This window comes from Lichenostomus cassidix, chromosome 3, assembly GCF_008360975.1.
Source record: "Lichenostomus cassidix isolate B80296 chromosome 3, HeHo_3.0, whole genome shotgun sequence".
In the NCBI taxonomy this organism is placed as follows: domain Eukaryota; kingdom Metazoa; phylum Chordata; class Aves; order Passeriformes; family Meliphagidae; genus Lichenostomus; species Lichenostomus cassidix.
In genome coordinates, this window is record NC_139483.1 from 61607676 (window position 1) to 61635281 (window position 27606).

Genomic DNA, 27606 nt, shown 5'->3' on the forward strand with positions numbered 1-27606 from the left:
GTAATTCATGCATCTACCCTCATAGATTATTAGAGGTTTGAAACTTTCTTTGACATGAGAATTGTTATAATTACTGTTTAGTCAAAGAACTTGTACTTCTGTGAAAACTGGAATAAACATTAAACAGGACTGGAACACTGCTTATATGAACATGCTATACAAGAACTTTTATGGAAGGAAAGACACCTCTCAGCTAGGTTTTTCATCTAATTTTTCAATGATAGAGACTCTCAAATACAATACATATTCTCAAACATTTTCTAGCATAAAGAGCAATAATTTCATCATACTATTAATATATATTCAATGGCACATATTAATCACCACATGAAAACCTCAACTGCTACAGGGAGTGAATCCATTACATGTCTTATAAGCATGTGGAGATTGATTACTGTGAGGTTGTTTTAGTGCTTTGCACTTTCTGTCTAGTAATATATTTTCCAAAGCAAAGATGATTTCCAAATCTGCAAAAGCAAAAAGTTTTATTTGATGTGAGTTTTGATATGACAGCCATTTAAGAGGCCATGAAGGAGGTTTCATCAATGCTGCTGGAACGTAAAATTGTCAGCCATGCAATGTGTAAGATTTTTTCCAATGTATAATTATTTTAAAAGAGAGTGAGACCATTTTTTGCTTGGTTCTGGAGCATTTGAAGACTTTGGAGTAAAATAGGATCTTTTTCATTGCTCTGAAGAAGCAAGTCTTGTCAATTCCATTAAGAACAAACATTGGTAGTATTCCGTAATATAGAAGCATTGAATGACTTTAAAATTCATGCACAATAGTCAAAAGAGGAGCCAAGAACTTCATCTCTGCAGTGCAGGGAGCTCTCATCTATAGACAGGTGATGACCTGTGGACACTATATTGTCTACTCTCTTTGCCACCCAGTCTGTGTGTCTCACATGTGTGATGGTTCTGATATTCTTTCAGCAGTTTCTTCCACAAGTTCAGCTGCATAAACTTATACCGACTAGAATTTTCCCACCAGATTTCAGCAATAAATCACAAAATATTCATGCTGTTGTTTTCTGGACATAAGAAAATCTGCCATTGGCTAGAAAATTATCAGAAGGAACTGACACTGCGAAGTTTCAAAATTTCTTGTAAAAGATCTGCTCTCATTCATTTACAGGATCTGTGTCTGTTCAGGGTATTCTTATTAAAATTTTCCAGGGTGTTCATCACACTCCAGCACAAGAACTCAGCATGAGAGCAGGATGAACTGTGCACTAAGGCTGCTTGCAGAACAGTCCATGTAGAACAGCCTCCATTATGTGGATATACAGGAATGTCTCAACATTTCTTGTTGGTCAGAATTGTGAGGACCAAGCCTGCATATGCAGACCTTCCAGCAACTTCTTGTTGATCATTCCATTATTCTTGAGTTGACTTTTAAACAAATACTTGGAGACTAAATGTCATCAGGTTTGTATCAATGCAGATATGGAGGAATACTGCCCATTTAGAAGATGCATCTATTTAAAGAGCACAGTTAAACCATGCTAAATGCAGGAGAGGTCACTTATTAAGAACTAAGGTGACCTTGATTTAATTTAGTTTAGCCTATTGTGAAATTTTCACTGAGACTGCTTTAATTCTGGATGAACATCTACACAACATTTTTATATGGGCTACTTAATCACTTTTTAATTTAACTTGAATTAATCTTGTTGATTGTTTCTAAGTAGAAAAGACATGTGAGGGGGAAATCTCAGCCACATTTTGGTAGCTAGATAAAATGAAAACTTTATGTCTGTGCCGAAAGTGATTAAATGTCACTGGAAAATTTCTAATAGATTGTAATAAGTTTTGAAACTCAAAATCTGTAAAAGCATGCCGCAAAGAAGAACAAAATAACAGGGTTTATGTTAATGATGAGTTTATAAACAGCTTCTCAGCATAGTGACATTGTAATTTAAATTATGAATTACATTCTATTTAGGTGACCAAATTGTTCAGTTTTATCTCTTGAAACAAACAAAAAAAACTTCACAGTGAAAATCTGGAAACACTTTGGGTTCATGTTGTTTCTTCTACAGGAGATTCTTCCACATGTATCCCTAGCTCTAATCTAATCTTTTTTACCTTTAGCTATATTTGGTAATTTCATTGCCTTATCTTGAGGTTTTTTATTGTCTACTGGGAATTGCTGAGATTGAATCTCAATCATTTTTGCATTATGACAAGAGTTATTTGGACTCAGTTTAAAGGCCACTTCCCCAGAACACAATCATAAGTTTTCACAGCTATCAACACAGTGAAAAAAGAAGGGATGATTCAGCTTAGTTTCTATGTAGCAACTAAATATTAGCTATATGTTAATAACATTTGAATGTTATTAGCTCAGTCTTCAAATTATTGAGAACTTTTGATTATAAGGCAAACCTGAGCTGTGCCACTGCCATAAATATGCTTTACAGATTCCATTGATAGACTATTATTTAAAATCTGTAAGAGATAAATCCTGAAGATCAATAAGCAGAATGTCCTTGCCAAGCAACCATGAAAATCCCTGTTTAAAATATAAGGTCAGAGCTAAAACATTATTTTAGAAGATTCTGATGTCCAAAACAATCTGTCAAAGAGGTTCCATAAAGCTTAAGTTTTATACATACATAAGGCATGTTACTGTGCAAGCACAGAATTTTTTGTATCCTACATCCCTGGTTTTAAAACAGGGAATACTGCTGGAGTAGTGCTCTGTTCCTACAAAAACTTCATTAGGATCCAGAAACTTGATAAACAATTCCTGTCTGCCAGACATGTTTTGAGTACAACTAAGGCATCGTCATCAGGCCCTTGACAAAATGTAGCTGTAGGTACTTGACAGAGACAATGATAGGCTCTTTACACCTGTGTAGTCACTATGTAGACTCCAAGGGGTTAAGATGTCACCCTTTCAAAGCCCTCTTCATCTGGAAAGACTCAGCTTTATAGTTCCTACTTTCCAGGAAGGCACTAGGGCTCTCTGTGGCTAGCACAGGTCTTTCCCATGAGAATCCTTTTGTGTTTTATAAATAAAGATAAAGTTTGGATGTTATTAAAAACAATGTCCCAAGATCTGGACGGTGCAAGCCTGGCCAATCAGGCCTAGGGGGAGGTTTCTGACTGACCAATCTGGGTGACCTTTGAAAACTGTATATATATGATGAAATCAAAGCAATAAAGGTCTTTCCTTCTTGCCACTGAGAACGGAGTTCTTTACTCTGCTAGCTGCTCAACAGCGACAGCTCTTGAGTTGCAAAATAATATAGGTGGAGTGCTAGCTGCTCATTCCTCTTGATCCTACACAATTCCAGATCCCTCAACACCAGAGTCATTGGTACTGGAGGTTAATAGACAACACTTATCTATTTGATACAAAGGTCTGTTTCTGTTTCAGAAATCTCTTCATGTGGAATACTTCAAAATGCTTACAGGGTAAAATAATTGTAGACTGATGTTTGTGCTCCCAGGCACACCTAGTAATGTATAGATCTGGCTCATGTGGCTCATGCCATGTGCACAGCACTAAGTTTGATATTTGGAGATCTCTGCAGTTTACAGTGGAGGGATATTTCCTGTTGCCATTGAAGAGCTGGTTTGTAAACACGACTTCAAATGTAGGCACTCATACTCAACCTAGATCTTGTTCAAGGTGTCTGAAGTCTGCGCTAAGTCTTGGTCCACAAACATTATTAGACCTCTCCCATTACACTCGATATTGTGCCCTATGAGCTTGGAGGGTTTTCTACATCAAAAGAGGATGAACAACATTTTACCAGGAAATGCATTGAGGGAAAACTCACAGAGAGCGATCCTGGAAATAAAGAAGGACATTTGGAAAAAGAAAATTAAGTGAAGGATAAACAAAAGTTTAAAATGCGCAAACTAATCAAAAGCTGAGTTTTTTTACAATTAACTCCTTAATTGATTCCTTCTTATGTTAATCCCAAAAATTATTTTTCTAGCAAATTATTAAAGAAACACCTATGTTTTCTAAAATTGCTGGGATAGATTGATGAAACATACAAGGGTCATAACCTATGGGGAAAAAAAAGGCTACGAAAATATTTATTATTTAGTGCACTAGTTCAGATCCAGTAAAGAGAAACTGTTTTGCCTGACTTTGCAAAATGAATCCAATTAGTAATGTTATTTATGCCTGTTGAACGAGTTCATTTTCTTGCCTTTAACCAGGTAAAAAAATTTTTCTAGAACTACACTGACTCCAAACACTTGTGTGTATATATATATACATATATATATATATAAAAAATTTATTTCAAGACAAATGAAAAAATAATCTGTATAAGTCTCTGAATGATTTTGCCGAAAACAAAATATAAATCTCCAGTATCTTAGTGAACATTGTTATGTTCATTTTGCCCTTTAGTTTGACTGGCTTATCTTCTTAAATCACATTGCAAGATAAGAGAAAAAAAGTACATATTATGTATTCACATTACATACTTTGTGGAAGTAAAGTCATATACAAAATGTAATTCTTCAGCAGTTTTCTGAGTCAGAGATTATTTATCTTTTTCTTCAGATAATTGGCCATTTCTCCAAATCCCTTTTCAACTTTAGGAAAGTAATTGCTGTCATATTTTTTCATCAACATAGGTTTTGTTTTTAAAAGAATTATCAGCTAAAAGCAGGCATCCTGGTATTGGAGTGAGTTCATGTTTCCAGGCTATCATCAGTATAGTGAAATCCAGTGGAAAAATCACAATTATATGACACAATTTTTTAAATGGCGACAGCAGATGTTGTGAAACATTTTTAGATGACAGTCTATTGAGTTCCTACAGTTTCTTTCTGTCTTTCCTTATTCCCAGAACTGTGCAAAATTCAGGGTGAACAAGACATTCTAATTTAGCTCCATTTTCCATTGTAAGTAGTGCACAGGCACAGATCTGATCTTTCTACTCATAAGTACTTAGAAAAGAGCCTCTTTGCTCCATTGTAAATCAGAGAGGAACTTCTCCAATTAGTTTATCATCCCTTCAGAATCTGAATTTCCTCCTAGCTTTACATCATGTGGCTAGAGCTAAATCCAGAAGGTAGCTTCTCCAGTGTCTGCTGCTAAACAGGGTGAATTTGGGTCTATCAGGGTTTGCCAACAGCTCATCAGACAGTTCAGACGATATATTTACTGAGGCTTTATTGCCATAAAAGAAATGCTGCTGTTACCAGCAAAAATGTTCTCATGGAGGAAGACAAGTGTGTGCACATACTGCTACAGACACCCAAAAATGCCCCAAACCTTTATTTAATAAAGATTTCCGTCAGAATGATAACTGAAATGAAGAAATCACTTGTATCATTCAAACACCAGCTTCACTCTCATTAGCTGCTTAACTGCCTTATCATTCACTGTTTCCCTCTGCTCTCCTCTCTTCTCCTCTCCTGTTCTCCCCTCCTTTTTCTATCCCATGCCTTTACAGCTGAATGAATATATGATATTAACTTCCAGTTACTTGGTATCCATTCTTATTAACATAATAAGATCCCTGATTGTTTTTTAGTTCTTTGGTTTTATACTTTTTTGTGAACATAAATGTATTTGTATGTAAATTTTAAACCAATATTTAAATGAATTATAGTTACTTAGAAACAACTATTTTCTCACAAAATGTTGAAATTACATTAATTGAATGTACTGAACATAGGAATAAGTTGACATAAGTTATGTCATGTCAACATGCCTAAGTTTGGTGACCAGCACGCTGTATCTGACCATGACACTGTCAGTGTTTATTGAGTAATAGCAAGAAAATCTAATTCAATTTTGCTGCCCACCAAATAACACTGTAGTCTCCTGTAATGACTACAGCACTGTGAAAAAATCCAGTAACTTTTGGTCCCTCTTATAAATAATTTCTTGAATGATTCATCCATTTGCTCCTATGTTTCAGTAATAAAACAAATCATGCCAGTACTGGACTCCTTTGAAAACTCAATGCTAGCAAAGTTGTAAAGCCTGTGTGCTCTGATTATTGCTCTGCTTTGTTGGAAGTGTCTGCATTACCACATATGTGTTGCAGTGTTACATCTTGCATGGTTTTACTGTCTAACAAAAAGAATTTTTTTAATGACTTTTGGGGGAATGTCACTTTGGGGTTTTTCACGCATTTATGGGAGAACTACGTGGTTTGTGTGCAGTGACCATAACATGGAATATAATAATATTCTATGATTATACAGCTTATTTATCCAGTTAGTCTTCTTACAAGACAATCCAAGAGCCAGTTAAAAAAATACAGGCTTTTTGATACCTTAAATGGTTGTTACATGTAATCTATCAACTTCAAGCTAAAAGACAGAAATAATAAATTTCACCTTCTATTGCAGAATTGGTTTTCTTAGAAAAAAGATCTCATTCATTGAGCCTTGTTATGTTTCAAAAAGAGCACTGACTTTGACAAGTGACAGATCATAACTGTTTTTAACCAGTTCCTTTCCTTTAATCTTATTTATATTTTTATTGTGGTGATATTTTCCCCTCTAATGAAAAAAGAGATGAATCTAAATATAATGAGAGTGCCCTTTTAGTGCTATTGATTTGATACATTTTTATCATGTTTTATAGTAAGAAAGTGTTATTAGAGACATGTACTACTGACTTTGTACTGATGTTATTTTTTTCCACATTGAAACACTGATAAAGGCTGATTTCTTTTGTGTATTTAGCAAATTTTGGGGGCAAATTGGGACCACAGACTTTCATAAGATATGGAACAAACTTCCATTTTTGGTTTTTTTGGGTTTTTTTTCCTCATTGTAGAGCATTATTTGTGAGAAAAGGCATATTTACACTTATAAAATAAATCTATTTTACCTTCTCCAGACCTTGCTGAAGGAGTACCACAATGCCTGAAAAAGACCTGTTAAGGAGAATCTGAATTCTCATGGCTGTAATAGCAATGCTATTGCTAGTATTTAACTCTGCTACTCAAACTCTTTGGCCCTTTTTCATTAAATAAATTCTCATCTGACAGATCCCTTGCTAAAATGGATATGAAAACTTGAGTGGTCTTTGCAAAGTCACTCGATTAATTGCACTGTATAATAGACACTTTGAAAGTAGCTTTGAGAGCTACTTTCCACACATTCTTAATTTTCTTTTGTGATTCAAAACACAAAATAAGATGCAAAAGAATTGTCCTCATGGGATAATTGCTTTTTTTTCCCTGTCAATGCATTGTCTAGACAATGCTAGAAAAATTTCATTTCAAGAGAATGTTTTTAGATATATAGATTTGACTTAAAGTGGTAGTGGTATTTCTTGTTTATTTGTATGCTTTCTTCTATTTTTTATTTTAGTTTTATTTGTATTTTCATCTGCATATGTTTTCTCCTCTTCTTTTTTCTGTCCTTCTTCCCATTAAGCATTGCAATTTCTGAGAATGGCAGTAGTATGACTATATAACATGATCAAAAAGAAAGGAGTTGAAAATAATTTATTGAAAAATAAATTTATTTATTTATTTATTTATTGATCCAAACAGGTTGTTTTGAATAGCAGGTATCTATGGGCCATGTTGGGAACTTGAGAAAACAGTATTTGGTCCCCTGCAGAGGCCCTCAACATTCAACTTTTCTAACTGAAGAAATAAGATGTAATTAAATTTCCGTTGCACAGCACCACTAAGAAAAGACTTATATTCTTCTTTTTAGAAAATGTGAAGGCAAACATTTATGAGATATATACATACACATATATATATGTGTATGTGTGTGTATATATATATATATATATAAAATATGTATATATATGGGATTCTATATGATTTCCCTTCCCCATCTGACCTGTGCTTTGTCCAAGAGGAAAAGAAAGAGAGAAAGGGGGGAAGTACTTGCTTCTATTCCCGACCCTTTAATAAGTGAAAAAATCTTTGGGTACCTAGTCATTGGAACAAATTTTTTTGCTATTTTATGGTTCAGTTTTGATTGCTGAAATTTGTTTGCACTTCATGTGCATCCCTGAGAAGCAGTCACAAGTAAATGAGTGCAGTTCTTAAAGTTATTCTTTTATTTGTAATTGCTTACCAAATAGTAGTATCTAATGCTATGATTGGCTGAATTTTTATGGTTTTGAATTGTTTAATTCTATTAGGACAGCCTCTAAGTGAAGAAATTGGATTCAAACTAGAAAACAAATGTCACATATTCTCTGTAATTTTCCCTTAATAACCAAACTATTGCTGCTAAAACAGTTTTCTTTTAAGTTAATATTTTATTTGGTGACTTGCACTAAAAACAGCTACCTGAGCCTTATAAAAAGGAGACTTCAATCATTGTAACACATAAACAGGAACACCCTTACACTCTTTAGGATTAGTAAATTTTATTGTAGGCTGCTTTCCTCCTTTCTGCTAAAGAATTGAAAACACCAGGACAGTGCTCTTGCAATATTCCTCACATCTATTGAAATCAGCCCTTTGTGTGACATGCAAGTCACTTAGAGATCAAGAGCACAAATAAGCTCCATGGAATATTTGTATAATTTATTGACTAACTGCGGAATGTACTTAGCATTCCCACTGCATAAGCCCTAAACAACTTCACACAATCTTTGAATCAAGGGGGTTTTGTTTGTTGCTTTTCTTAAGAATTACTTAAAGGAATTATCTCTTTTTCTTCCTTTTTCTTTCTTTTTCTTTTCCTTTTATCTTTTATCTTTTTTCTTTTCCTTTTTCCTTTTTCTTTTCTTTGATTTTTTTCTCTTTTCTTTTGGGGAGAAAAAGTTTCTATTCCTTTCACAAAGTGAAAAAGGAAGAAGCAAATATCCCTTCCTCCAGCCTTTTAGAAATTAATTCATTTTACGTATCAGATGCCCTTATATAAGAGCACCAGTTCTAATATGTAAAAAAAATGTTTTGAAATTTTCCAGCATTGAATTTTTGTTTCCTCAGTAGCACTCACAAGCGGAATTTAAGTAATTACATGAATTCTGATAAACTACATCCTAAACAAAAGTTCAGACCAGATATAAGGCTTTTTTTTTTTTCCTGGTTAAGCTGATAATAATGTGTATTTAACATGTTTACTGTTAAACCACGTTTTTCTCCTACTGTTCCTCCTTTCTTCTTTTTGGCAACATTTGCTCTGAAGATATGACACAATGCATTCAAAATGAGAGCTCTCTTCACGTTAAAAGGCACATTCCGCATTCATATTGAATGTGGGAATTGCACAGGCAGTATGAGATGTATTTGTATTCTTATTTGCATGCCAAAGTTCAAATTGTTCTCTTGATTATGGTTTGTATAATAACACCCTTGCAGACACAGTTCCAAAGATGTTGGTATCTTCTGGATGAATTTCTTATCTGCATGTTTTGCAGCTGAGGTTTGCTAGATAAAGCAGCATAAGAAGGGTAACAAGAAATGGAAATTGTAAAAAAGCCATAGTAAAAAATGTAATAGTGAAACAATTTCATTCTGCATAGACTTACTATATGGGCAGCTGACTTTGTTTTACCTGAAAAGTTAGTACATGCTAGAGATAGACAATTCAGTTTACAAAAAATATGAAATTCATCAGACATTAAAAAATGAAATATGAGATACTTACCAGAAGAATGTGGAAGCTTGCAATATGCTTATTTGAAAGTTCTGATTGCTTAATTAGCTAAAATATAAAAGACCTATTCCATCAAGGAATGACGATGAAGTTTCTTTTGTGATGAGTTTTGCACTGGGAGAATTAATATGACGCAATCTAAAAAGGTAGTATGGGAAAAGGACCTTTTTTAATAGTATGACTATTCCCAAAACCTGAAAATTGCCTCCCTCTGTACCTACATTTAGAAGTATAACACCTTGCTTATCACATCTTGTAGTCATAACTATACCCACTGGATCACACATACTCTACAACATATCAAAAACATTCAGTCAAGATCCCAGCTGTATATTCTGAACAAAATGCCATCTGTTATGGAATACCCTTGTGGTCACTGGGGGTCAGCTGTCCTGGCTCTGTGTCCTCCCAGCTCGTTGTGCACCCCCAGCCTCTCTCCTGGTGGACTGGGGTGAGATGCAGAAAAGGCCTTGATTGTGCAAGTCCTGCTCAGCAGGAACTAAACCATTCCTGAATTATCAACACTGTTTCCCGAAGAAATCCAAAACATAGTCCCATATTACCTACTAGAGAGAAAATAAAATCTTCTCCAGCCAAAACCAGTGCATCCTGGAAGAAGCATGATTGTTTTTCTCTTTTTTATCTGAAAACATGTTTTCCATATCGTGCCTTTTCTAGTGCCTTGTTCTTACTCCTGTCCCATTTGCAGTGTTTATCCTATATTACTTCTCTCTTCATGCAGAGAAATAAACAAAATGCCCTGTTGTTGGGTGAGGTTTTTGGAGAGTTTTTGTTTGGGATTTTTAATATATTTTTTATATATTTTTTACCTTTTGGGGGTATTTGGGGGATCTATACCAAAAAAAAAAAAAAAAAAAAAAAAAGGAAAGAAATATAGCCTGCAGGCAATTTCAACACTGAAAGTTTCACAAATTGGAAACAAATTATGTTAGTCTTATGAAAACAGTTAGCAGGAAAATTTAACAAAACTCATAATTACCATCCCTATTTCCTCTGAGTTTCTTCTTTATCCAAAATTTTTCTGATGTTTTCTAGGGATAGATTATAAGTAATAGGCTATATAAACATTTGAATATCACTTCAACATGTTGTAATCAACATGAATACATATTAGCTAAAAATCAGGGCTCACTTCCCAAACACTGCAGATAGAAATAACACAACAAATCATTACCATTCCCCATAAAATATTATAAAGTGATATTTAGCATTTCAGATTCCAAATAAACATAATTCCTAAATAATATTTTTCAAAATAATTAATTTATATTCATTTTCCTTCCAATTTAGAATTATGGTCCACATAATTATTTTGTAGCTGCTGGCTGAGTTGCAAAAATCTGAAAGTTTGCCCTTTCCCTTTCCTTCATGAATTTAGCAGCTTTTAACAATAAACTTTATATCAGGTTTTCAAATGAAATTGTTGCAGCAGTAAGTTCTGCTAGTGGTTTTAGAATGGTGATTAGGTAACACCTCTGGAAAATACTGTGGTGTGAGGCATGCTGTAATTGCAGTACATGAATAGCATAACCATGTTTAAAACACTTGCAAGTATGTAGCTCTGTAAGTTAGTCTTTTACAGAACTTTGTGAGTGCATGTGAAGAAAGAAAGCTGCATTTTTGCATTCTGACAGCATGAAAAAAAAGGGGGGGTAATAATTTTTTTACCTGTAAGTAAAACATTTATTGATATTTATTGGAGCTAGAAAGTGCATAGTGCCCTTCTCAACTTCTGCATGAAGAACAGTGTAATTGACTTTTTTATTTTCATTTTTGTATCCATAAAAGAAATACACAGAAGTAGTTTCCTTTTAATAGGAAAAGGTGAATTTGTAATTGGCATTTTTCTTCCTTTAAGGAATTTCTCTTGGTCAAACTTGCAACCACTGAGATTAAATTTTCAGGGATTTTGTGTTTATGATTTTTTTTAAAGATCTGGTTGAGAAATCTCCAACAGAGTACTTTGGTAGGAGAATGCCAGTTTTAATCATAGAGGTTCTTGTGGCAATATATTGCTTTTAGTTAATTGCTCTGTTTTTCACCATTTACCGTGGCCTGGAAATCAATAAATAAAGGCTGCACCCCAGTTTATAACACAGGGAGCCCTAGAATCCATCTCAGTTTGGAATTGTCACAGGGAACAGTGATATATTTTTTTTTTGTGGGATGAACTGCAAAGGAAAGAAAATGTCATCAGAAAATCAATTGCATGAAAACTAACTTGTTTCAGATGCCAACATTCCTCCAATCATTTTCCCAAACACATAACTGACTAATAGTTGTCTTTTAAAATCCTGTCAATGTTAATCTCACAGTGCAAAACTCAGCTTTTGAAACAAATTAGATCAATTCCATCCATGCTGAAGTATGTGTTCTTGAAAGCTTTTAAAACATAATGAAAAGTATGACTGTATACATAGTACTCAAAAATTAAAAGGGAGAAAGCATCCATGATTGTGAAAGATTAGGAAATAGGTACAGTCATTTAGGATCACTTTATTCACAATAAAAGATAATATATTTAAATTCTAATAAAATAGATAAGAGTTATAGATGAATTAGATATGAGTCTTTCTGGAACTCTTCAATGTATCTGAAAGTCACTGTGAAATATAAAAACCAGAAAATGTAGGTGTGAATTTTGGGGGCTTACATTCAGCTATCCCAAAATGCAAGTATTCTGGGAGAACTAGGACTATAACACTGAGAAGAATGATGTATTTTAATGTGAAATTGCCAATATTTTCTCATCTTGTGCTACAAGATCTCTCATTGAGCTTTTTAGCTAAAATCTTGTTGATTGATGTGAAACCTGGCTTGTGATCACACTAGATATTTGTGTGAAATACAAATATGTATATGTATATATATATATAGCGTGAAAACTATAGATATATAATTTTTATAACTCACTTAATGGGAATAAAATCATACAGATATTTTCTAAAAAACATGGAATAGACTCATGGCCCCAGTTTGGAAGCCACAAACATTAATCATCTCTTCCTTGTTTTCCTAGCTCCTGTCCGCTACTTTCAATGTGTCTTCCTAAATGGACCTAATGGATTTGGGCTGCAATTTCCAATTAATCCCCCTCCAAACAAGGAAGAAAAGACTCAATCAAAGACTTCCAAGAGAAAGACAAGGAAACCGGGGCAGTAGAGAGACTGAGTCCTGTGATCACTGACATTTTGCACTTTATGTTTTCTGCTGAGGTCCATAGTAGCTACAGTGGTACTTGTCATTGCAAGCACGTGATCCACTTGCACACATGTACCTGGAAAATGTTTCCATGGGGCAGCAGCAGAACAAGAAGTAATGAGCTGTGTTTAACAAAGATAGAAATGTAAAAGTGCCCAGTTTCTCATGGAAAGGCTGCAATGCTAACAAAGCATTGATGTGACTGTGTGTGTGAGCATGTGCGTGTGTTTTCATGCCTCTTTTGCTCTTGTTTTCTTTACCTACATGCTGAGCATTGAAGTGAGTCTGTTTTCCATTTAATCTTATCTAAGGAGTGAAAGGTTGAATGTAGCTCTTATATCAGCAAGATTGCAAGCCTAGCTGCAATCCTAAACCATTTCTTCTTAACGTTCAATCAAATTGCTGACAGGAAAAAGCCTCACTAAGTCATGAAAATGTGCTCTATGACTGGTGCTATTTTTATGTCTCATTGACCAGTGTAGCCCGAAGCTCACACGTACTCGGAGCAGCTCAATACACTATCAGTAAGTTGACTCCACAAGTCATGATAATGATGAATATTTCTATTTAATTTGAAGCTGTAAAAGCATGGGCTGTTTGCCCTGCCATTTGGTGAAATACAAGCTCTTCTCTTTATAAAGCCCAAAGTGAGAAGAGAAATTGAATCCATACAGCAAAGCTTAGGAACACCACTCTTTTACCGACATGAAGGTCCGAAGAAACTAATGAAATAATTATAGTGCTTCCACTTTTCTTCTAAAATCAGTAGCTAAATCATATTGTCTTGCAGTGAAGACCTTGTAAATGGAGAATATATCAGCCAACCACTTGCTATTAGCATAAGCCAGATGAAAAACTAGGATGTGAGATGCCATTCATGAGACTAAATCAACCCAAATTTCCAGTAAGTAATTATGTAAGTTGGATGTCACATCATATCAGTGAACAACAACAAAAAACCTAAACCAAACCCAAACAAACAAAAAAATCAGAAAAAAATGAAGCATAAACACATGAAATAATCTAGGTATCCCATTTTACTAGACAAAATGAAAGGACTTCCTCACAGCACACTACTGTAAATAACTTACAGTGGAACTGAAAGTAGATATGCTAGTCCTCAACCTTCTTGTGTGCATTTATGTAGAAATAAGGGATTTGTTGCCCTAAGAGAGACAAAATGGCATTTGATACATGTAAAGGCACATGACTAATTGGCATCTCACCTGTCTATGCCTGGCAATGTAAATAATGCATTTTTGCAAGATGCTATTTGAATTTCCTTACTATATTTTTGCATTTAATCAGGGAAATATACAGTAGTGACCTTAGTTATGTAGTTTCCTGCTGAAGCAACATTATGCTCTTTGTACAACGTGACTACTTGTAGAGTCTGAACACACCAAAAGCTATATATTACTTTTTTATTTTTAGTATAGATCAAGATAGCATTGGCCTCCTCCCTCTTACACTCTCCCTTCCCATCCATTCTTACCTTAATAGAATAATTGACTCAAGTGAGTTTTGGAAGACTGATTCTTTGACAGATTAGTGCAATTCAGAAAGCTTTGCTATTACACTGTTGGGTCCAGTTGGTACCCTCTTATTATTGGTCATGGCCTTACATGAACTGGATCCTTGGTCTTAATGTGCTCTGATATTGCACAGGTCATGTGCTGCACGAACTGTTGTTACAAAAAGCAGTTTAGGCAGTGGTGACCAGAAAGAGTTAGGAACAGGTTCTGCTCTCAAAGTAGCTCTTCCCATGTAGAATCACACTATAGATATAAATGTTTATGGTGAATGCCCCCACAGCCCCCTGTGAAATCTGCTTGGGAGATCGCATTGCCAACAGAGAATGTTTAATTGTAGAAAGATGATCTTCAATTTCCTTTTGATGTCTCTTTTTATATTTCCAGCGACTTTTTCCATCCCAATTTGTGATTCTGTACGTATTATTATGGATGTTATCGCCCTAGGTTTTTACTGTGAAAGCCATTTTAAAAATGAGATTTTAACTTTCTGCAAAATTAGTTAATTCAAGATTTTTATATGTCAATAATCAGGACAAAATATATATATACTATAAGCCTTTATTTTTTTCAGTCTTTTTTGGAAAAATAATTTTTTTTCATTATAGTTAAACTTAGTCTTTTCTTCCTATCTGAGATGGGAGATGACAAGAATTTGTTCCAGATCACATTTCCATAATATTTCAATAAGGTATCTGACAGCTTTGGAAATACAAACAATTAATGTAATTGCATAAGTGATATAAAACCAATAATTTAATTTTGTTTCATAATCCTAGTCACTGCCTGGAAAAACAGGAGAAACAGGTCCACTCTCAGACAGGCAAACGTTTTTCTCTTCAAATTCACCTGGAAAAAAAAAATCCTGGTTTGCATGGTTTTACTCAAATTAGCCTGAAATATTGCAAAATCATATGCTGATATTGTTATATATTTTGGAAAATAAAAAATATAAACCCTGTTTCAGTGGCTGTGATATGTTGTTCTGTGGATTCAGAAGTGCAGGACAAGGGTTTATGTATGCAAGCTTTAGAAATCTTGTGATTATAAAGACACAATTAGGCTGGAAAAATTACCCATTCAGCATTGTATTTACTCCTAATGGGCTTTTAGCAATACTTAGCCAGCTTTTTTACACATTTTATTGATTAAACTCTGACATATGGAAAGCTAAATGGTTGCTGCAGTCATTCAAGGTAGGACTTCAACAAAGCACAAATGTTCATCAAAGTGCTTATTTGAAATACAACAGCACAACTAGTACAGACAAAGCTGTGCTCTCCAATAAGTATATAGTTCAGACAATTAGGAAAATGGCCACCAAGAAACTGAGAGTGCAAAAATTGGTGAGATTCCCTGCTCCTACACGCCACAGGAACTCTGGCTTGCCTATATGAGCAATTGTTAAGGGAGATGAGCTGGTGTGGGAAGCAGATTACAGCCTGAAGGTGATACAACTGCAACTGGTCAGCTCTGTACTGGCATTCAAGAGACCCTTGCCCTGCAGAGTCTGGTGAGCCCTCGCACATGTGAGGTGTGTCACTCAGCAGTTTGGCAGTGCACTTTTCTCTGAGGTGCTAAAATCCTGCTGAAGCCAACAGGAGCAGTCAATCTCCAGCAAGACCACTGAGACCAGCTTTACACTTCTGCCAGCCCCCAGGCAGCTTGCTCTTGCTGGTGCAGTCCTCAGACCCTATCCCTAGCCCTCAGTCCCTGTTCAGATCCACACTTCTACCCATGCTGCAGTTGGAGTCCAATTTTGTCCATTTTAAAACCTTCCGGCAAATTGGAGTTTTCCTCAATAGTTCATTTCTATTGCACCAGTCAGTGAGGGCTGGTCAGAAAGTCTGTTTAAGAAGCTCCTTTAGTGACTAACTGTGCCAGTGCACAGCATTGCAGGTGCCCAGGTGCTGGTGGGGGCTGCAGGTTGACCTCTGTGAGGAGCAGCCTGGGGATGGACATGGCTAGTTCCAGACAGTTCCAAGGCACCCGTCCCAGGGCACAGCTGAGCCCTGCAGCCATCACGGCACTGCCTCGGGGAAAATGTTAGTAAGGAAGGGTTGAAAATGCCACAGAGAGAGAGGAGGACAGAACAAAAACAGTGAGAAGCAGCAGATGGAGCACCAAGGTCAGAAGAAGAAGAGGAAGAGGAGCTGCTCCACCCCAGGGCAGAGATTCCCCTGCAGCCTGTGGAGCACCCATGCTGGAGCAGGCTAAAAGTCTGACAAGGACAGAGGACAGAGCAGTGAAGAGGGACCACCGTGGGCCAACAAGGAGTGACATTGACTTTGAGAAAGGGAGAGGAAAGGTTTTGATTTAATGCTTGTCTGTTTCCCACTACCCAAATCGCAAAATCATATATTTTTATGAGGTTATTTTCCCTGAGTCTTCTTTATCCATGTCTACAACAGTAATTAGTAACCAATCTGCCAGTCTTCAGCTTGACCCATGAGATTTGTCATTCTTGTTCTTATTTTCTCTTCCTGAGGGCAGGAGTGAGCAGCTGGGTGGGAGTTTGGCTGTTAACCAAGGCTGACCCATCACAACAGATAATTACACAGATCCTACACATCTCCTACTAAAAATCAACAAAATGCTATTTGTCCCACACTTGGGGTCACCACTTAGAACACAAGACAGAACATATGTAAATGGTACATTACCACAAAGATTTATCTCACTAATCCCCAACTCTAGAACTACACTGCTGTGTGTTTTTATACACAGCCATTTACTACTTAGTGTAGTCTTATTTAGATGCCAAATTCTCTATGACAAAAAGTCTAAGACAACATAATAGAAGCACAGTAAGAACAGTTGTAGAGAGATATCTTTATCTGGTTGGACATAAGCACTCAGGAGAGCAGCTGAAAGACTTTTCCTATCTTAATACTTTTCTTCCACCACTCAGTATAGCAAGAAATTCAAGACTTACCCCCTCAGGGATAACACTGGTCATTTAAGCTGCTTTGAACTTAAGAAGGTCAGCATCTGAGTGCCCACAGTAACATACCATTGGCAGCACTTCTTTCCAGGGATTGAAGATTTTGGAAGCCAAGAAAAAAGTTAAAAGCATTACATGAGCAGTTGTGATGAAAGTAAAGATGTGAGGGGCTGGTAATTGACAAAATAAGAGGAAATTTAGAATGCCTCATGAGGACTCCTAGGCAGAAACTATACATAAAAGAAGAATTTGCTGAAGATTAATCTTTAAGGAAGTGATATTTCTGCCACCCTTTTGTTCTCCAGAAGGAAGAAATACAAAGACAATTGAAAATATGAAGTATGTATTATTTATACACCTGAAAAGGTCACTAGATCTCTAGCTTGCATACCATCCATTTATCCTGAGGGAGGTTCTCCAGAAATTCCCAATTAGCCAAATACTTAAGGAGTCAGATTATTCACCTGTGGGCAAAACAGAGTATACCTCCCAGTGCTGAATTCTTAGTCACTTGATTAAACAATGAAATAACATTACATAATTTAAGTTTTTTCTTGGTTTATGGTCTTTTGTGTATGCACGTTGTTTGTGATACATACTCCACAAAACCATTTATTCTGAGTCCTCACATCTCAAAGACTGGGTTAGTTAATATTGTAAATACTTCTCATACCAAAGAAGAGTTTTCTTCCGTTTCCACTCTTGTCTGTTATTGTGATAGAAATGAGTACAATTGTTAGAAAATATTTTCTTTTGCCTGGTCCAAAAGCCTAGCAATTCAATTTATTCAGTAATTCTTCCTTTAGAAAAGTATTGTAAAAAATGCACTTTCCAGATACCACCTTTTATGCATAACTATTTTAACAATACTCACTAGATAAAATTTGTTAACAACCTTGAGCGTTTTTCTTTGGACAAGTTGCTTATTCTCAAAGGGCAAAATATTCTCTTGCTCAAATAATTACACCTGTGTTCCCTTTGGATTGATTCTTGTTCTGTGTCAAGAAAAACCTAAGTGGTCCCATTTCTTTTCTTCACCCACTGTAGGAGAAGCCCGAGTTCAAAACCGTTTAAGGAACCTGAAGGTGCACAAGCCCATGGGACCTGTCAAGATACAACCATGGGTCCTGAAAGAACTGGCTGAGGAAGTGGCTATGCCACTATCCAACATATTTGAGAAGCCATGGCAATCTGGTGAAGTCCCTACTGACTGGAAAAGGGGAAACCTCCTACCCATTTTTGACAAGGGAGATGAGGTAGAATCAGGGAATGACAGATCAGTGAGTCTCCCCTCAGTGTCTGGCAGGATCATGGAGCAGCTCCTCCTGGAAACTGTGCTAAGGCAGAGGGAAAATAATGAATTGATTGTTAATAGCCAACATGGCATCACTAAAGTCAAATCATGCATGACAAATTTTTTGGCTGTCTACAATAGGGTTACAGCAGTGGTAGATGAGGGAAAGGCAACAGGCATTGTCTCCCTGGACTTGTACCAAGGCACTGTTCCACGTGACATCTATGTCTCTAAAATGGAGAGAAGTGGATCTGACAGTTGGGCCACTGGGTGGATAAAGAATTGGCTGGATGATCATGCTCAAAATGTTGCAGTCAGTGGTGCAATGTCCAAATGGAAAGCAATGCCAAGTGGTGTTCCTCAGGGGTCGGTGTTGGGAATGGTGCTTTTTAACATCTTTGTTGGTGACATGGACAGTGGGTTCCAGTGCACCCTCAGTGAGTTCACCGATGACACCCAGATGTGTGATGCAGTCCACACGCTGGAGGGAAGGAATAACACCCAGAGGGACCTTGTCAGGTTTGAGAGGTGGGCCGAGGTCATCCTCATGAAATTCAACAAGGCCAAGTGTGAGGTCCTGCACTTGGTTTGGGGCAATCCCAAGAACAAGTTCATGCTGGGCAGAGAATGGAAAGAGACTAGCCCTGGGGAGAAGGACTTGGGGTTGCCGGTGTATGAAAGACTTGACATGACTCAGCAGTGCGTGCTGGCAGCCCAGAAATCCATCTGTATCCTGGGCTGCATCAGAAGCAACATGGCCAGCACATCGAGGGAGGTGGTTGTCTCCCTGTACTCTGCTCTGGTGAGACCCCACCTGGAGTACTGTGTTCAGGACTGGGAGCCCCAGCATGAGAAAGACATTGACATGTTGGAGCAAGTCCAGAGGGGAGTTTTTAAGTTGACCACAGGGCTGGAGCACACCTCCTATGAAGATAGGGTGAGAGAGGTGGGGCTGTTCAGCCTGGAGAAGAGAAGGATTCGGGGATACCTAATCACAGTCTTCCAGTATCTAAAACTGACCTGCAAGAGGGATGAAGAAGGATTTTTCACAAGGGCATGTAGTGACAGGACAAGGGAGAATGGCTTTAAGCTGAAGGAGGTTGGGTTTAATTTAGATGTTAGAGAGAAAGTTTTTACTGTGAGGGTGGTGAGGCTCTGGAACAGATTGCCCAGGGAGGTTGTGGACTCCCCATCCCTAGAGGTGTTCAAGGCCAGGCTGGACAGGGCTTTGAGATACCTGCTCTAGTGGAAGGTATCTTCCATGGCAGAAGGGTTGGAGCTAGATTATCTTTAAGGTCCCTTCCAACCCTAACCACTGTATCATTCTGTGATTCTAAAGGATACTCTGCCAACAGGCAAACTTCTTCCCACATCTGATTTTACCTGAAATGTTCTACCAATGTGCTCTCAGAATAGTTAATGGTAATAACCATGTCCTAAGCCTTTGGGGTTTGTCTCAGTCACCAGTAAAATTGTCTTAGATAGTATGGCTGGTGGCTGAACCAGCAAACCACTGAATTTGGGTAGTAGCAGAGGTAATAAAAAGTTTCTTCCTGTTAGGTATGCTATTTGCTTGCATAATTCTAAAGTTTTCTCAACTTTTGTGCTAAATTTTGCTCAGAAATTAATTTGTTCTCCCAGGTATCCCATGTTAAGCTCCAGATAGAAGAAAAAGCAAAATTTTTTGAAACTGAATCACCAGAATGAAAAAATTAATTATGGTAAAGAGTAACAGAAACATTTAATTCACTTGCTTTTTTATTCCAAAGAGGGGTGTTACAAAATAAAGATCTTCTTAGTTTTGGCCTTGTTTGAGATATGGGAAAATAAAGCTGCTGACATTAATACTTCAGGCATACTTTCCAGCTGAATGACTGGAAGATATGAATGCACATTTATTGTGCAACCCACCTCCTGTGGGTTTTTTCCTTTATAAAAGAAACAATGCAAAGGAGAAGTCTTGAGTACCATGCTGCTAAATTAGGGCTTAGGAGTAGTGTTTCAGTGAAGAAAAGGCAACATGAAGAGAACTTGATGAGAACCTTCCGTGCGCCTCTCTAAATATCGCATCTTCCCACCAGAGTGATACAGCCAGCCTCTCTCAAAACAGCTGAATCTCTCTTGTCTCCTTTGCCTTGATGTGTGTATAAGACTGCCTTGAGAAAATCTGAATAAATTACTGCTGTTTGATGATCTGAATTTTTGAGTGTGAAAGTCAATACAATGTTCTGCTGTCTTACACACGAGTGAGTACATGGGTATACTAGAATACCTACACTTCAATTGGAATGACAACACCTTCTCTGATAGATCAAATTAGTAAACTAGAACAAGGAAGCTGGAGTGGTGAGTCCAATAACATCAAGAGTTCTTCTGAATTCACAAAAAAGTTTAAATAAAAGTAGAAGATTAAAACTTACTACAATACCCTCTCTTCTAAGATTTTAAGATCTTTACTGTTTAAACAATACAAATTGTCCTCCTTTTTAGTTTATTGTCAAGAGTGTTTTTCCCGTTAATGCCTTGCCAGCTAATTTATTGTCTCTGAGCAGATGTAATAGAAGTTATCAACTCCTATAGGCTATAGGGACATTTGGATCTAGTACGAATTCACTTTTTTTAGAAATGATTGGTCATTTAGCTTATAATTTTGGAATCTTCCCCAGACAGTAGAAGAGAAAATTGAAGTACCAAAACATTTTGTCATGTATTTCTTTTCAAAACAAAAGCAGAAAAGGCATTTAGAAAATTAGTACCAGTAACAGTGAGGTTATTAAATGCTAAATGTAATGAAAATGAAACATCTGGGTGCTTCAGCTTCCAGAAAATAAAGCCAACAGCATGCTTCTAATTTGCCCAAAAGTTAATGATTTAAGGAAAAGTAGTTTAGCATTTTCAGCTGATTGCAATGTTGTTGATGTCCTATAGTTTCAGTGAATTACAATTAGTGAAAATGACAAGTCCGTGTAATCAAGGGCAAGAATACTTCAAAACTAATCCAGGTATGGGAGACCACATATTCATAGGGATATTTTACAGATTTGTGTTCATGGGCAGCTGTGTCATGGACAGGAGTGATTGGCAGACTACAATGAAAAGGATTTCTGCAAGTTAGTTGACAAATTCTCTAAAAAAATCGCAGAAATAGAGCAGTTAACAAGTTTGGGTATGATCCCATTTGACAGCTATCACCCTTCATATTGAAACCTCTCCTATGGAGGGGTCTTTTACCACATACAATCATTGTCATTCTTTTGCTTACAAATATGTATAATTTCCTGCTTTTATTTAGATAAATGCACATGTTAGGGTGTTAAAATCATTCTCTAACACTTTTTCTCTAATACTGATAGGCTGTATAAATAATATCATCAACTAAGGTGCAAAGAACTTAGTTATAGGATGGAGCTGAGGACTTTAGGCTTGCAATGGAACTATCAGTGTAAGAAAAATCAGGTTTCCACTTTTAAATTGGACCCTTCTATTATTTTTGTCGTATGTCTTTACTGAAATTTTTAAGTGAAAGAAAATTATTCAAATTAAATTGATTGATACTTTTAAAAAGATCAAAGGAAAATTTTTTCCAATAATTTCACACACTTTAAAACACTTTAAAGTTGTTTTTAAGAAATAGGGAACAGTAATTAAATCTAAAAATAAGTGACAGGGGTACTATCTTCTGAAATGCCAACGATGAATGCTTTTCACACTGTGTATGACATTTCACCTGTTGATGGCTCAAACATTTCAAAAATATCACTACATTTAGTGGTGCTACTACCTGGCTGAATATCAGCACTTTCACAATTGTTGCAAAAAAACCCAGACAGAGACTGATGAGAAGAAATGTCTGCGTGTGCGTGGATGGAGCAAGGCACCTGTACTCCTATGGACATGCACTTGCAGACACCTAAGCACACTCCGGCAGCAAACGTTTGTAAATTCATGGAGTTTAAAGCTGAAGTAAGCTCTTATATTTTAACCTGTAGCCTTTTGTATGGAGTCCAATAACTCAAGCTGGAATAAAGTGCAACTCTTTAAAATCTATTTCAGACAAACTAAAAAAAGTTTTGTAGATTAAGCACTCTCTTTTTCCCATGCTGTCTGCAATTATGAGAGGTTTCAGTCTCCAATGCTACCCTGACTCTTCTCTCCACAAACACAACTAAGGCCATTTTAGTAATGATTTATGTTACTGTTCTCTCATCAACATTGATGAAGCTATGTCAATTTACAGTTATGTGTGACTCTTGAAATTTGATTTTGCCAGCTGTGAAGGTACACCTGAGGCAGAGATCTGAATCAATCACCTCACTGTGGTTCATTGAGGAATCTATGCCAATTATTGTTGTATTTGATTTTGAAAATCAGATTTTTACTACCATGAAAACTTTCAGGAGGCACAGATTCAAACAAACACCATCACTGTTGTTCTCCAGGAGATGAAAAAGTGGAAAAGCTGTAAACCTTTTAATTTTGGAACACTGAGATGTTTAGCTAGGACAATAATTTAGATTATATTAAATGTGCATGTATTTGTCCATTAAAAATTAAGGTTTGTATATTAAAATTAACCAATTTAAATTACTTTAAAGTTTGAAAACAGACTTTGGTGTAATAGAAAGCCTTCCAAAATATCCAAAATAGTCACTGCTTTAAGAAGCTAATTTTAAACTTATGAAACAAATGCCTGGAGAAAAACTATTGAGTGGAAAATCATACACACGATAGTGACAGATTAAGAACACAAACATATGTTAGTGGAATCTTTCCTTCCTGAGAAAGACCTTCTTCAAGCTCTTCTCTTTCCCTCTCTCTGAGAGAGGAGATCTGCAAGTACTTGTTCACCCCAGGAAGAAATGAGAAGCAGTGAAAGCAGATGAGAGCAAAGTCAAGGCACAAGGGACATGAGGCTCTGGGTGATATGGAGGTAATGGAAACCAAGAAACCATAAGGTCACTGCTACAAAGTTGGATTTTTCTACTCTCAAGCATTTTCTGTTCTTCCTCGGGACAGCAACATTCAATTTTGCAAGTATTTCTGAGGAGCAATCTTTGGATGTAGAGTGCCAATGTTCAGAACAGGGAATTCAATCAACTTCCCTTGCAAACAATAAGCAGGCTTTGTCTGCTTTTATTTAATTTTTTTTTTTTTTGTAATAGCTTTGATGGATATCAGTCCCTGATCAAATCAATTGGCCTAGCCAGCATAAATCTGCAAGCTCTGCGGCTGAAGCTGCTGACCCTCCAAAAAATTAGCATTCTCTTCCTTCCTTCTCTGTTTTCTGGCAAGCACCCAAATAGACTGAGCTGTCTGTACCATACTCTGCTGATGGACAAACATCAGCCAAAATTTTGACTGCTAGTTCCTCTGGGAAATAAAAATTGCCTCTGTACAGAGTGATCCCAGTGCTCTTTGGAAAACTGATGGTCACACACTGGATGGATACTAGGCTTTGGAGGTTTGCATCTGTGATGTCCTGGAAAGTTTGGCTCTTCCTGGGGGCTGAACTGCTGTCACCTCACAGGCAAGTAACTACCTCACCCACCAGATATGGTCTCAAAATTGTTTGTGGAGATGAGCTTCATCATGAGTGTGAAGGCTGGGAATTATTTGCTTCATTAATCTGTCAGAGCCCAGCTCATGCCAAACAAGGCACACAGGCAGGGTGCTCCTGACCTCCTCTAGTCTGGTTCCTCTGTTAATTGTTGTTATCAGTACCCATAATTTGCTATATGTTTGCATGGGTCTTGGCACACATCTATAATAGCAATAATAACAATAATAATATTATACTATGATTATGACAGTTTAGCTAAAAAGTCCTCTTGTCTTTCCTTATCAGGAGTCCAATGTATATTATTGTATTAATACTTGTCTTAATCTGAAAATTGACAAAAACAAAACAGTCACTGCTAAACTCCTCTAATTAAAAAACTTAGAAATATGTCAGATTACACAAAAAATGTAATGAGTTCTATTACCTTACTCAATTTCAATGGGAAATAATTTCTATTGTACTCTTACTGGTACAAGAAAGGAAAGCAGAAGGCCCCAGATCTCATCATTGTGCCTGACAGAAAAGCAGCTGCTTAGAAAAATTAATTAATTTTGTTCTTTTCTGCTCTTTTAATGTGTCTAAAGGCCTCTTCATATGTTTAATTTCTTTTATATTGGAACAAATATTAGATAATGCTTCAGTTCTTTATCTGTCCAAGAAAAAAAATACTACTATCACATAAGTCAAGTATCTTCTATCTAAGCCCAGGAAGAGAAGTGCAGCATCTGATATCACACCAGTAAAACTTTTTTCCTTCCCACAGCTCCTGTCTCAGCCTTCTACACGATTCTATGAAACATTTGTTCCATTGCCTGCATCTCACAGTCACTTGAGAGAGAAGAGAAACCAATTCAGTCTTTTTAATCACTACATTTTCTTGCAGACAACAGCCCTGGGCTTAATAATTCTACCTTTGTGTTGCAAAGAAGTATAACCTCATATAACAAGACTAGGAATTCTCTATGTGGAACAAATATTCATATCTAATAATATTTTTTTCCTGCAGAGTAGGCTCCAACTCTTTTGATCTGCATGGTGTATTACTTCCAGAAATGTGATTCTGGTTGCTGACTAAAATTCTGATGTGTGAGGACAAAAAGAAGAAAATGTACACACTCCTCACAGCAGAAATAAAAATGAGATTGGATTCTCAGCCTATGCTCCAACTATCAGAGAAAAAAATAGAAATACTTCAGGGTTTTGGTTAAATGTTAGATACCAGTTTCTGGTGGCAAAAATAGCTAATAAGTGGGAAATTTGTAGACCCCACAGATCTTTCAGAACTTTTAAAGGAAAGGTTTGATAAACATGTGTCAAGAGAGACACTGAAACAGCTGATCTTGCCTAGGGGCAAGGATAATCACCTCACAGCTCTCATTCTAGCCCTCAGTGCTATGGCTGAGTTAGTGTAAATCCTTACTGTCTTTCTTGCTGTAGTGATGAATTCTGAAGTGACAAGAAATTATGTGCACCTTCAAAGTTAACCATCTTCTAAAACAGCATTTGAGCTGTTTCATTGAAACAATTGCATTCTGACAGTCAATGCTGTGGCATATTTTCAAATATTTTTGAAAACAGTGAGCTACGTTAAACTTCTTTCTGGTAAGTCAGACCTCACTTCAGTGGTAAAACTTTTGTGAATCCCACTGGCACAATTGCTTTTTCATTAATGTCATGAAGCAGCAATATAAAGAAATTAAAACTTGTTATTTAAGATTCCTGAAACTGGTCTAACTTCTGCATCTGGAGCTGCCTTAATTTTTAGAGATTTTTTTTTAAATCTGTGTTATATATTTCTATTACTTTAGACTTTATGAGAATAAATCTATAAAACAAACTGTGAGCAGGCTCTGAGGCTACATTTCTGATTTCCCAATAGATCACAGTGAAGACATGTGACTGTACAGAAGAAAAGCTAAAGCTCAGAGTGAATATGGAGCTGTATCACTCAAAAGACACTGAATGTGATTTATCTTACTTTATCTCTGGTTTGTCAGGTGTCCAGTCTAAGGCAGTGTCTGAGGTTGCAATATAGATGTATTTAAGTATTCTATTACCACCAGCTGTGGGCTGTTAGCTGCTGTCAGCTGCTAATGACCCACCCAGCATGACAGGCAATGGGCCATCAGGGACCCACCGTGTGACTCATGGACTTATCCCATTGTGAGATGCTCTGCCCAGGAGGGAGGAGCCAGGTGTTCCCACGTGGATATAACCTGGCCTTGGAACTGCCTGAGGGAGCCCTGTCTACTGGGTTCCCAGAGGACAAGAGCTACCACTGGACCTTCAGCTGGAGACTAGACCTTCACAGGATCACCGCTTCAACTGGACTACTTCAGTTGGACCGCTACTACCACCCTGACAGGGTGTTAGGTTGTATCTGACTTTGTCAGTGCTTTTCCTTGTATTATTTCACTTATTGACTTGTGATCTCCCACTGGTTTGTTTTCAAACCAATACAGGCAGTTAAAGATAAGTCTGTAGTCAATGAAAGAGACTGGTAACTGCTGATTAGTTCACCTAATCTAAAATAAAAATCTGAGGGGTAGGATGAATCACCCATGAGAGGAACAAGTCTTCATTTGCTGCTAAGAGCAGATCTCAATATAGTCCATGAGACTAAAGCTATGTGAGACTAACCTATGATGTTATGATGTTATGTGACTAGAAGTAAAGCTAGAAATGGACGTGGTTTTAGTATATGACAATAACCGTGATGTATGAAAAAAGCGCAATGAAATATTTTATGTGTGTAGGTCAGGTTTTAGATGTCAAAAGCAAAAGTATTGATATCAGATTTGGTACATTAGTGTAATTTCTCACTCCGTCTCTCCTTTTAATTCCATATCACCTACTTGACACAGAACTGACATTCCACTAGACTTTCTAACTGTATTTTTTTTCTCACCAAGACTCTTTGATGTTTTATGACACCTTCTAAGCCATCACAGCTGCCTTGTACATCAGCATGGTTGAGATAATTATGGCCCATCGGAAAGGACAAATTCCTTCAGGTCTACATGGGATGTCCTGGTATTTTCCCTGGAGAGGAGTTTTCACAGCTGAGCCACTTGTGTAAGGACTTTGGGCATAACAAAAAGCACTATCCCACCTCACAAGATTTGTCTGTCATCAGCCTCTTCCTTTATCTTGTTTAATACCCAGCCTGTGCTCTCCAGTGAGGGGTGTGCACCCTGCTGCTTTTGCAAATGGTCAATAGTTTGAATCATTAACCATTAACATTCCCATCTCTCACACATCCCTAAATACTATAGCTGGCTGCTAAGACCCTGATCCTACCAAAAAATAGGCTGCTTTTAATTTCCCATTTATTTCTCTTCAATAAAAAAAGACGTAACATACGAAACAGTCTAAAAGAAAAAATACATGCAGGTGGGATTCAAACAACAAGAACATATATAATTTCAAATTCTAAACAATATTTTTACAACATACCCTGACATTTCCTATTCCCATGA

General features: G+C 36.8%; 1 protein-coding gene across 14 annotated transcripts in view; it reads left to right on the forward strand.

Annotated features, from left to right (window-relative positions):
- Positions 1-20766, forward strand: part of TRDN (triadin) — a 228633-nt gene extending 207867 nt beyond the window's left edge. For 12 of the 14 annotated variants that reach the window (XM_085056055.1, XM_085056050.1, XM_085056056.1 and 9 more), the window contains one exon: positions 18321-20766. In XM_085056055.1, the coding sequence (XP_084912181.1) occupies positions 18321-19813 (1493 nt within the window). In that variant the 3' untranslated portion in view covers positions 19814-20766. Of the gene's footprint in view, positions 1-12615; positions 15291-18320 lie in introns of those variants that run through there. The other 2 variants (XM_085056062.1, XM_085056063.1) reach the window with 1 other exon arrangement.
- The last annotated feature ends 6840 nt before the right edge of the window (positions 20767-27606 follow it).